Raw genomic sequence first — 10,828 nt, 5'->3', positions numbered from 1 at the left:
AAAGATAACTCGTCTAATACCTGTCATCTAAATTCAAGAGAACAAGTACATTAATCAATGTAATGCAATTATCCATGCAATAAAATAAAGTATGTGATTTAGGAAACCCGAGTCTAAACCGACTCAAGTCCATCTCCCAATACCACATTGACTTATACCTTTCTTTCGTCGGTTTCTGGCTCAGTCGAAGTCCTGAACTCACAGCCTGTCTGGCAATGACAATATCAATAATCTCATGTCAAGATACCGTTCAAATCAATAACAATCTGGATTTAATTCAAAATCAACGGTATAATGGTACAATTTCAGTATCCCCGTCCATACCAAATCAACAGACATCAATTACCAATCATAACTCATATCCATTACAATCTGTAATTCATTCGTAATCCAAATCTGTCCGGTATAACTCAATATACCCTTAAAATTCATAACAATTCCATAATCAGTCCGTTTCTTAATCTGACTTCGATTCTATGATGTCTACTATGTCAAGAACGACATATATGAGTTCCATTCAATTCTGACAATAGCATAATTTCAAAGCATGTCAAAACGTAGCAAAACTTACGTCAAGTTGTAGCCTACGTTGCTAGGAACTCGATACTGAAGTCGGATTCAAATTCTGACGGACGGATTTCTCAGAAAAGGCGTAAGGATTTTCACCACATATATTCTGACCCTTTTCTCGATTTTTCTGAAGAAACCAACGTAAAGATGTATATATATATCCTAAGCTGCATGTTGGAGAAACGTGTCACCTTTTCTTGAATCTCGGCTGGCGCTCGAGCGGTAATAAACTACCGCTCGAGCGCGGCAGTTTCTGTCCGATTCCTTTCGGATTTATACATTGGCGCTCGGGCGGTCAAAAATTACCGCTCGGGCGCCATCTCTTCTGCCCGAATCCTTCTCCTACAGAATATTGGCGCTCGGGCGGTCGTAATCTACCGCTCGGGCGCCACTACTTCTGTCCAGAACTTACACAAGTTATATGAACTCTTATTTCGTGTCCCGATTAATCCTTTAATAATCATATCAAATTATATTTCAATAATTAGAGATTATTAGGATCAAATTTCTCGGGCATTACAGCGTGGCTAGTTGGAAAAGTTCGGTTAGCTTATCGGGCTTACGTCCTAACTTCTTACCAAAACTCTTAGATATACAAGAATGTGTAGCGCCACAGTCAAATAACACATAAGCAGGCACTTGCTGAAAAAATATGGTACCTGACACAACATCGCTTGCATCATCTGCCTCCTCCTGCGGCATGGCAAACACCCTGGCATTTGGTTTGTTCTCCCGCGGCTTGTTGGCATTCGACCCTGAGTTTGACCCGTCTCCTTTACCCGGTCCAGTTGTTTTGTTGCTGGCGGCTGGAAAATTTTCCATACGGTGTCCTGGTTTTCCGCATCCAAAGCAGACGTCGCTGGCTCTACGACATTCTCCCAGGTGTCGTAAGTGGCAAGTTGGGCAAGGCTTAATGGCCTGGTAGCCTGAGGCAGGCGAAGTCCCTTTAGATGGTTCTCCGGAATGGTTCGGTTTCTTGAACGTCTGACTGCCATGAGAGGACTGATCATTCATAGGCCTTTTGTTCCTAATCTCCTTCTCTCTGCGCTGGATATCAGTTTCAGCTCGGATAGCTGCGCCCATCAAGTCTGAGAAGTTCGCAGGTTGGTAGACTGCCAAAACCGACTGTATTATGCTGTTCAAATCCTTTTTGAAGCGGTGTAATTTCAGAACTTCGTCTGCCATGATTGTCGGAGCATAAGATCCTAAGGCGTTGAACTGGGCGGTGTATTCTACAACTGACATGTCGGGAGCTTGACTGAAATTCTCAAACTCACTTAGTTTCTGCAATCTGAACTCGGCGGGATAATACTGTTTCAGGAAAGCTTCCTTAAAACGTTGCCACGTGATTGGTCCTGCAGCTGTCACGGCTGGCGAGATTGCTTCCCACCACTTGCCTGCTCGATCTTCCAGGAAAGACACTATCACGTCCACTTTTAGTGCATCCGGGACTTCCAACAGTCGCAACTGAGTCTCCACGCTTTTTAGCCAACTCTGGCTAACTTCAGGGTCGGCAGCGCCACTAAAAGTTGGGCATCTGTTCTTGCGCAGTGATTCATAATGGAACTTGACTCCGTGCTGCGGTGGAGGTGGGGGCTGCTGATTAGCATTGAGGTTCATTAACCCCTGAAGTGTCTTCGTCACGATCGTGGCTATAGCCATTAGGTCCGCTTGATTGAGATTGAACTGAGGTGGTGGTGGAGGTACGTTGCCTTCTTCGTTGGCGTTGTTGTTGTCGTTAGCATAACGGGGGTTGCGGTTTTGTCTTGGGGGTCTGCCGACCATTTCCTGACAAGTTAAACGCTTCTAAGAATTTGACGTGCATAGCGACCAGATTGAATAATTAAGTTATGCTGAAACAACTGAAGTTAATAACTAAACATAACTTTTATTAATTTCGAATATAGGGAAAACATCTTAATGGAACAAGTAGGACTGAATCAAACAAAGCGTACTGAAAGATATAACGTAGCAACAATAAGAAAGTAAACTCCTATTAATAATGAATGGTTACTAAGATAGTCTAATCATCCATCTCAACATTTCCCATGGCCACGTCGGGTGGGGCTTCTTCCTCCTCGAGATCCTCCTCCGGCATCTCCGGGTCTAACAAGTCTGCAAGCTGTATCTGGAGGGTTTCATTCTCTGATTTCAACTCAGCAATCTCTTCACGGTGGGACAAAATCTTTCCTATAGCGTCATTCAACTCGTTTCTTGCATGTACCCAGCCTGCCTTATTTTTCTCGATGAGCTCTTTCTTCTTTACTTTACCTTTGTCCACCTCCTTGGACAGCCTTTGATTACTCTCAGACAACTGAATAATCATATCCCATGACTCCTCAATTCTCTTCTTATCCTTCAGTCGTGCTTCAGATAGCTCCCTGGTGTGTCGATCCACCTTTTCCTTAGCCCGCTTGGCTTGACCCAAGGCTATTGCTAACGAGTCTCGAAGCTCGGAATTATGCTCATTAGTGAGCTCGAACATTTGAAAGACCTCATCAATCCTCTTTTCTACTGCCTCCAGTTTGGTAGCCAAGCTTTCCACTTGTTGCCTCCTCTCGAAATTATTAGCTCTCAGCCTTCGGATAATTTTATCCTGGTGTCCTAGGGCCAATTCGTTTAGACGTATAACAGCCTGAGTGCGCGTGCGAGGTCGGTGACGGACCAACGGAATCGTCTCCCTATGAGTAACTGGGGCTACGCTCTTACGAGCAGTGACACGCATACGAGCCATTTACTGAAATAAGAAAAGAATGTAAATGCTCAAAATCGGAAGGAGACCATATATAACAAGGGATAATATGCAATATATACGAAATTTTCGAAATTTATATAAATATATATTTTTTCCAAAAATGGAAAGTTTGGAATTAGACATATGGGTTCGAAGCATATGTCAAGAGGATTCCGGAACAGTTGACGTAACCGAATTCGGAATTTCCTACGAGAAGTTATAGGGTTTACGAATATTTTCTAAAACGACGTTTCGGAGGCCTAAACGAAGGATTTTCGCGATTTCAGCCTGGTGCTCACGACTTTATGGTGGTGAGCCTCGTTCGTTGGGCCATTTCGGAGGGGATAGCATCGACCTCGAGTTAAAATTCCACCGAAAATTTTTCGTTTTTTTTTTGAAAATCGATTTTTCCCAACCGGATTATGAACCTGGCGGCTCTGATACCACTTAAATGTCACGTCCCGAAACTCGGGATTGACACCGGCGTCGTTTAACAATCACTCAATTGAAAACAACAAGCCCTTGTAGCACAGTTTAAACCGAAACCAGTTTATATATCATAATTCCACGAAATAAACATTGTCTTTACGATAACGAAATCCAACGAAATAGTAAATAATGCGGAAGCGTCTTACAATTCTTTAGATTAGAAAATTCGAAATAAAACCTATTACTAATCTGGCGATTCACCAACACCAAAATTGTTCCGACTCTTCGTCCTCGACCTGTTCTTCAGACTTATCTGGGAGGGGAGAGTAAGGGGGATGAGTATTTTAGGAATACTCAGTAAATGGGAGACATTGAAAACCACATAAAAGTTTTATAACATTTTCGAAACATATCATATACATACATCATGCTTTTCATAATCGTAACGTAAATTCCATAACGTAATAACACTGCGATTTTTCACCTTTAATGGTTTACTGACGTCAGTCCCTAAGTTTTAATCTTCTAAAGGGACGAGGCCATAAAACAGTTCTATCCCATTGTTAAGAGCCATATGTTGGAATTCCACCCATTTTCAGGGAATCCTCACAGTGTCAACACATACACGTATCAATTTCGTAAAAAAAAACGTATAGACAGAACGACGGTGTTTGACCGTATTTTTAAAACAACAAAACCGATATTTTCACATATGCATAAACCGAAATTTAAAACAGCCCACTTACAGTGTATGGATGTAATAAAAAAGCGTGGAGAGTACGGCTTGGATTGGATCACTTCGCGTTCTAGCTCGGACGGTGCTTCGAATTCGATTTTTCGGCTAACTTCGGAACGATTTTCGGGCAGAGTTTCGGTTATGGAGAGGTTGCTGAATTTCGAAAATATGCAGCAAAATTTCGAAATAGGAGAATGAAAGGGATGGTGTGGTATTTATAGGGGAGGTTGGGGGGGGGGGGGGGGGGGGGGGGTTTAAACATGGTACTTAAATCATACCAAAGTTTGCTCCAAATCTCTCAATATTTGACTTCAAATCCTTGCCCAAAATTCGAAAATTCTGCTACCTATATTGTGAGATTTCTTGATCTCATGGCCCTTGATTTGGCTTGAACATATGGTAGCTTGATCCAACGGTTTCGGTGCAAAGTTGAGATGATTTCCTTCCAAATAACCAAGCAACTAATCCTTAAAAAATATTGGCATTTAATCTAAGGGGATTTTCGAAACTCCCATGTAATATTATGTCTCAATTCTTTACTTTGTGTGATACTCAAATCTTGCAAGAAAATTCCCTTCCTTATTTTCGAAAATTTACTTGTACTAGTGCATGAATAATTCTTTTGACAATAAGGATTTTCCCATAAAATGTTTCAAATACAAGGATTAACAATATAATTGTCATTTATTCCAAGAATCCAATATCCCAATAATTCCCTTGAAATAATGATTTAAATTGCTTGAAAGACCCGGTTCTCACACGCGGGCTCGAGCTCGGAACGTGACAGAATGCTGTCAGAGCAGGTCATCGGCAAGAAACACCGGGAAATAAATGCTATGCGGGGCAAAGTGCTACGTGCATGAGACCCACATCTTGAACATGCGGGACAAAGTGCTACATGACGGGAGCCACCTCTTGAATCTGTAGGAGCCACCTCTAGATTCTCGGCGCTGGTGGATCGAGTGGTCAGGCCGCGATGAGGACGTCGCATTCTGAATGAGTGGTGATTGTGATATCTTTTGTCCCACATCTTCAAAATTAAAGATTTAAAATGAGTTTATAATGAGCTACAATGGACTTTTATAGCAATTTGAGTTAATCATTTTCGTAAAGTAATTTTGATTAATCATTTTCGTAAAACGAGGAGAGATATTTAATTTCAATTCATTTAGCCCCAAAAAATTCCGACTAACACATGTGCTATTTGATTTGCAAGCCTTGGACAACGTTGAATTACATCACCTGCCGAAAGATTACACTGAATTCGATTTCCTCAATGATTGGATCATCCTTCCTATTTTCAAGTTAAAGGTGGCGTGAAGGATATAAAGAAAATATTTTATTTTGCTTACTTGATATATTAGGAATTTAATAAACTACTAGCACTACACCCACTTTGATGAATTATTTTTATATAAATATTATTGTTGTAATATAGGTTTTATTTTTTCTCATTTCTCACGTAAGAGTATATCGGTGTAAAATAAATTATATTTAATGAATTCAGTAGTTTTGGATTCAAAAAGGATCTAACAAAAAAAAAAAATTCACAGTTACGAGATGGAAACCAACATTTGACAATTTACAAGATTAAAACTCAAAACATGTAACATACACGAAGAAAATTGTAATTTTCCAAAAATTTTGCACTCTATTTATTATGTGTACTTCGTGACGATCAATGAATGTTGGGGAGTTGCGGTTCATGGAAGTATCCCAATTTATCACTCTCCAACTAATGAAAAAGCCTTGGGAATAAGAGAAACACTTAGCTAGCTCAAGGACCAACAAACCGAGAACGTGAAACGTCATTTTGGCGCAGAGGTTGGAGATGCTCTTATTTTTTTTTTTTTTTTGATCAGGAACATAATTAATTAATATAATTTAAAGTTATTGGAGATGCTCTTATTGATGCTCAGTCCCATAAAAAAATTAAAAAACAAAAAATTATAAATTTTTAAATATATTAAATTTAGAGAAGACACGTCAATTTTTAAATTATGATAAACTCGATTGCAACAAATAATATACATTACCATTAAAAATTAAATCTTCTTCACATTATAAATAAACTGATTCTCACTTTTACTACAGCTAACCATTACTGCATTTGATTCTTTCAAAAGCACAATTAGGTTCTCTTGCAAGATCGTATCTTTTTTAGGAGAAAACCAGAGATCGATGGCTTATGCTGAAGTTCTAGCCCTTATGCAAATTCTTCAACAACTCATGGATCCTGGTCGCTTTGTTCTTTATGAAAAACAACAGATTGAATCCCTCCAAGAAAAGGTTAGTTTCCTGCATGATTTTTTGGAGAATTATTCGTTGTTTACTAGCAAATCAGTAAAAAATTTGGAAATAAGAATTAGAGAGACAGCTTGTAAAGCTGAGGATATCATTGAATCCTATGTATCCATTTTCCTTTTATGTGGAAGAAATAGGATAGGGAGATACCGAACCTTTTGCCTAGAATTGGATACAATAATAGAAGAGATACATGCCATTCAACAAGATTTGGTGAAGGTTAAAAGTATATTGGACCTAATATATTTGCAACAAAGGAATCATTTGCCTACCAATGGATCAAGACCCAAATTTAGTGACAAAATTCCCTCTATGGTTGGATTGGTTGAAGACATGATGAAATTAAAGGACTGGCTAACAAGTTCGTCGTCTAAACGTGAAGTCATGTCGATTGTTGGGATGGGAGGCATTGGAAAAACTACTTTTGCACGAAATCTATTCGACGACTCACTTATTGTCTATCACTTTCATGTTCGTGCTTGGGCAACAGTATCTCAGGAATATGAAATGCATGAGATCTTGGCAAGGCTTCTAGATTCAACAAGCTGCAAGCTCAGTCCAGAAATGAGAAAGACTAGCAGTGAAGAATTAGCCGAACGTCTATACAAAAGTTTGAAAGGTAAGAGATATCTCATTGTGATGGATGACATATGGGATACTAAGGTGTGGGATGAAATCAATAGGTTATTTCCTGATGACAATAATGGAAGTCGGGTTGTTTTGACGACTCGGCTAAACAATGTAGGAGATCATGCTGCCTCTACTGACCGTCTTCATGACATGAGTTTTCTTAGTTCTAGTGAGAGTTGGAACTTGTTTTGTGAGAAGGCGTTCGGAGGGGAATGTTGCCCTCCGCTTTTGGAGGGAATTGGTCAGGAGATTATAAAAAATTGTAGAGGACTTCCACTCTCAATAGTTGTGGTTGCTGGTATGCTATCAGTGGACAAGACAGTTAGCTACTGGCAGACTATTGCCAAGACTCTGAACTCAATTCTTGCTACAGATGGGGGCCAATGTTCAACGATATTCTCCTTGAGTTATAACCACTTGCCAGCTTACTTAAAACCTTGTTTCCTATATTTCGCAATCTTCCCAGAAGATTATGATATCCGAAGATCCGAACTCATCAAGTTATGGATTGCTGAGGGATTTATAAAGCCAAACGAGTCTAAAAGCTTGGAAGATATTGCAGAGGAATGTTTGGAAGATCTTTTGAATCGAAGTCTTATTATGGTTTTTAAGCTGGGGCAAGATGGAAAAGTTAAGACATACAGAATCCATGATCTTTTGAGAGACTTTTGCATAACAAAAGTTCAAAAAGAGAAGTTCCTTCATGTCACCAATATGTACAATATTCATTCTGAAGGCATAAGAAGTGAGCGTCGTGTTAGCATTCAGCCAGTAACTCCTTTGGAATTCATTGAGTATACTTTTAACTCAAATGGACCATCTTTACCAACCCGATCACTTCTATTGTATCATCAAGATGCTGAAATAATCATAAGCGAGCATAGTTTTGGACTACTAAGAGTATTGAATATGAGATCTGGAAAATGGTTGTGTGAATTTCCAGTAGAGTTAGTTAGACTAGTGCATTTACGGTACCTTTCTTTTCGTTGTTTGGAAGTGATTGTTCCTGGATCTATATCCTCAATTTGGGGTCTTCAAACCTTAATTATTGATGCATGGAATTACATTGATCTCAATCATTTACCCCTACAAGTATGGACGATGCCACATCTAAGGCATGTACAAATCAGAAATACTTTTTGTCGATTACTGGATCCTCCCAATTCAGGAGTTGAGGGTGAAAGTTTTGTTATTCTGGCCAACCTTCAAACTCTCTCGACAATAAGAAATTTCAGATTTACAGATGAGGTTGTCAAAAGAATTCCGAAACTAAAGAAACTCAAAGTCTTTTATGACAAGAATGTTGAGGATTGGTCCCACTTCCATCTCAGTAACATTGTGTGTCTGAATGAACTGGAAACATTGCGTATCACTTCCTACTCCCAGGTAGAATTTCCGCGAAACTTCAAATTCCCAGCGGCACTCAAGAAGTTAACTTTGTCCCGTTGTCACCTTCCTTGGGAAGTTATGGCGATGGTTGGTTCATTACACAATCTTGAAGTTCTCACACTAAAACGTGATGCCTGCAAAGGTGAAGTGTGGGAACCAAACGAGGGTGAATTTCGCAAGCTAAAATTCCTGCGGCTTTATCTTTTGGATTTGGTACACTGGAGAGCCGATGATTCCCACTTTCCCAAGCTTGAGTGCCTTAAAATACATTGGTGCTTCAACTTGAAAGAGATACCAATTGAAATTGGAAACATACAAACACTTGAAATGATCGAATTGGATCAAGAAAGCCCCTTAGTCGTGGCTTCTGCCGAACTGATTCTGAATCAACAACAGAGCTTCGGTAATGACGTCCTTCAAATTTGTATAGAAGACATGATCGAGTTTGGTTGATAACCTCTGGATATGCAGTTTAATTCTCAAGTTGTAGTATTTTTACTAGTGTTAGTTTTGATGATTTCTCCTAGATTTATTTGTTGTGGAACTGTAATTGTCATCAACATTTTTTTTATATTGATTTAGTCTTGATCCTGTCATAAATTCAATGTAGCTTTTTGTATGGATTCTTGATACCATAGCGTAGAACCGAACGCTTACCACTTTACCAAAATCTATAACTAGTGTTAATAATGTAACTCAAGTCATATTGCACCTCAACACGTAACAACCTTATGTATAATACATATTATTAAAGCGGATATTTTCTTTAGAACACCACAAAATGTAGCAGCAGAAATGAAATACATATACAATAGCTAGACAACTGAAAGGAAACCAATAGAATTATAGGGTTGTTTTTGTCAGATCTACCAACACCAATACTTTGTTTGCTCCTGCTCCTCACTCTCCTTCCCGCGCCCATCATTGATCAAAATTTTATCTTCGGGTGAGTTGGTGAGCGATGTGGTTGTCACTCAACAACTGGAGTTGAGATAATATAAAAAAGATATATGTGCATACTATTTCGTGAAAAATACAGCATAAACACATAGTTTCAAAAATATTTCAGAACACCTTTAGTTGAATACATCATGAATGACGCGTTTCGATATTTTCAGTGTTGGACGCCAAACACTCGGTTGACAACATCAATGCAGATTTAAGAGTATACCAGAGAGCCTACAAATTCAATCTCTGGTGAATGATGTGTTTAGTAGTTCAACATTTTCCGGTATTAGACGTCAAACACTTGGATATGAACTTTTCAGTGTAACATCATTTCATTTCCAGAATCTATACACAAGTTCATAACAGGATGCTTTCAGAAAAGAGTAGTTCTTTTGTGTGACGGTTTCACGAATCTTTATCTATGAGATGGGTCAACCCTACCAATATTCACAATAAAAAGTAATACTCTTAGCATAAAAAGTAATAGTTTTTCATGGATGACTCAAATAAGAGATCTGTCTAATAAAATACGACCCGTGAGACCGTCTCACACAAGTTTTGGCCTTCAAAAAGATGCATTCATGTTCATTTGGATAAAAATATAGCAGATTTTCTAGTTAGGTACTATCACTCCGAAAATAATACAAAAGTCCACTAACTTAAATTATGAATGACTCCTTGGAGAATATCCTCAAACACAAATAATTTGACATTTTAGAGACTAGAACCGATTATGAAGTTGGTGCAGAAATCTGAGACCATCCTATGCTGTTCATACACTTCAAGATGCATTTGAAAAGACAGAATTCATTTTTGAAGTTAATTTTTAAAATTGGACTAGACCAGCCGGTTTCGACCGAGAACCAGCCACGAGTCCGGTCCGGTTCGGACCTAGTCTTAAAAACTTTTTTTTCTTATCAAACCGGTAAAGTGCCTGTCGGACTGGTCAAGAGCCGATGAACCGGTTAAAAACGAGTACGATTGTTTCACCACCTTTTATTTTATTTATTTATTTTAAATTTGATCATTTTCTCATATTTCTTTTTTCAAAATTATTTCTTATATTATAAATTTTATTTTTAGTTATA

The 10,828-nt window shown here is 38.8% G+C and overlaps 2 protein-coding genes across 2 annotated transcripts; one reads left to right on the top strand and one right to left on the bottom strand.

Annotated features, from left to right (window-relative positions):
* Positions 1-1,086: 1,086 nt before the first annotated feature.
* Positions 1,087-2,355, bottom strand: LOC140819240 (uncharacterized). The gene has a single exon (XM_073179251.1). It carries the CDS (start codon positions 2,353-2,355, stop codon positions 1,087-1,089), a length of 1,269 nt encoding a protein of 422 aa, XP_073035352.1.
* A 4,166-nt stretch (positions 2,356-6,521) lies between these two features.
* Positions 6,522-9,442, top strand: LOC140819998 (putative late blight resistance protein homolog R1B-17). The gene has a single exon (XM_073180293.1). It carries the CDS (start codon positions 6,651-6,653, stop codon positions 9,243-9,245), a length of 2,595 nt encoding a protein of 864 aa, XP_073036394.1. The 5' UTR covers positions 6,522-6,650; the 3' UTR covers positions 9,246-9,442.
* The last annotated feature ends 1,386 nt before the right edge of the window (positions 9,443-10,828 follow it).

This window comes from Primulina eburnea, chromosome 18, assembly GCF_022965805.1.
Source record: "Primulina eburnea isolate SZY01 chromosome 18, ASM2296580v1, whole genome shotgun sequence".
In the NCBI taxonomy this organism is placed as follows: domain Eukaryota; kingdom Viridiplantae; phylum Streptophyta; class Magnoliopsida; order Lamiales; family Gesneriaceae; genus Primulina; species Primulina eburnea.
The sequence above is the reverse complement of the archived record's forward strand: the minus strand, read 5'-3'. Positions and strand labels throughout refer to the sequence as shown.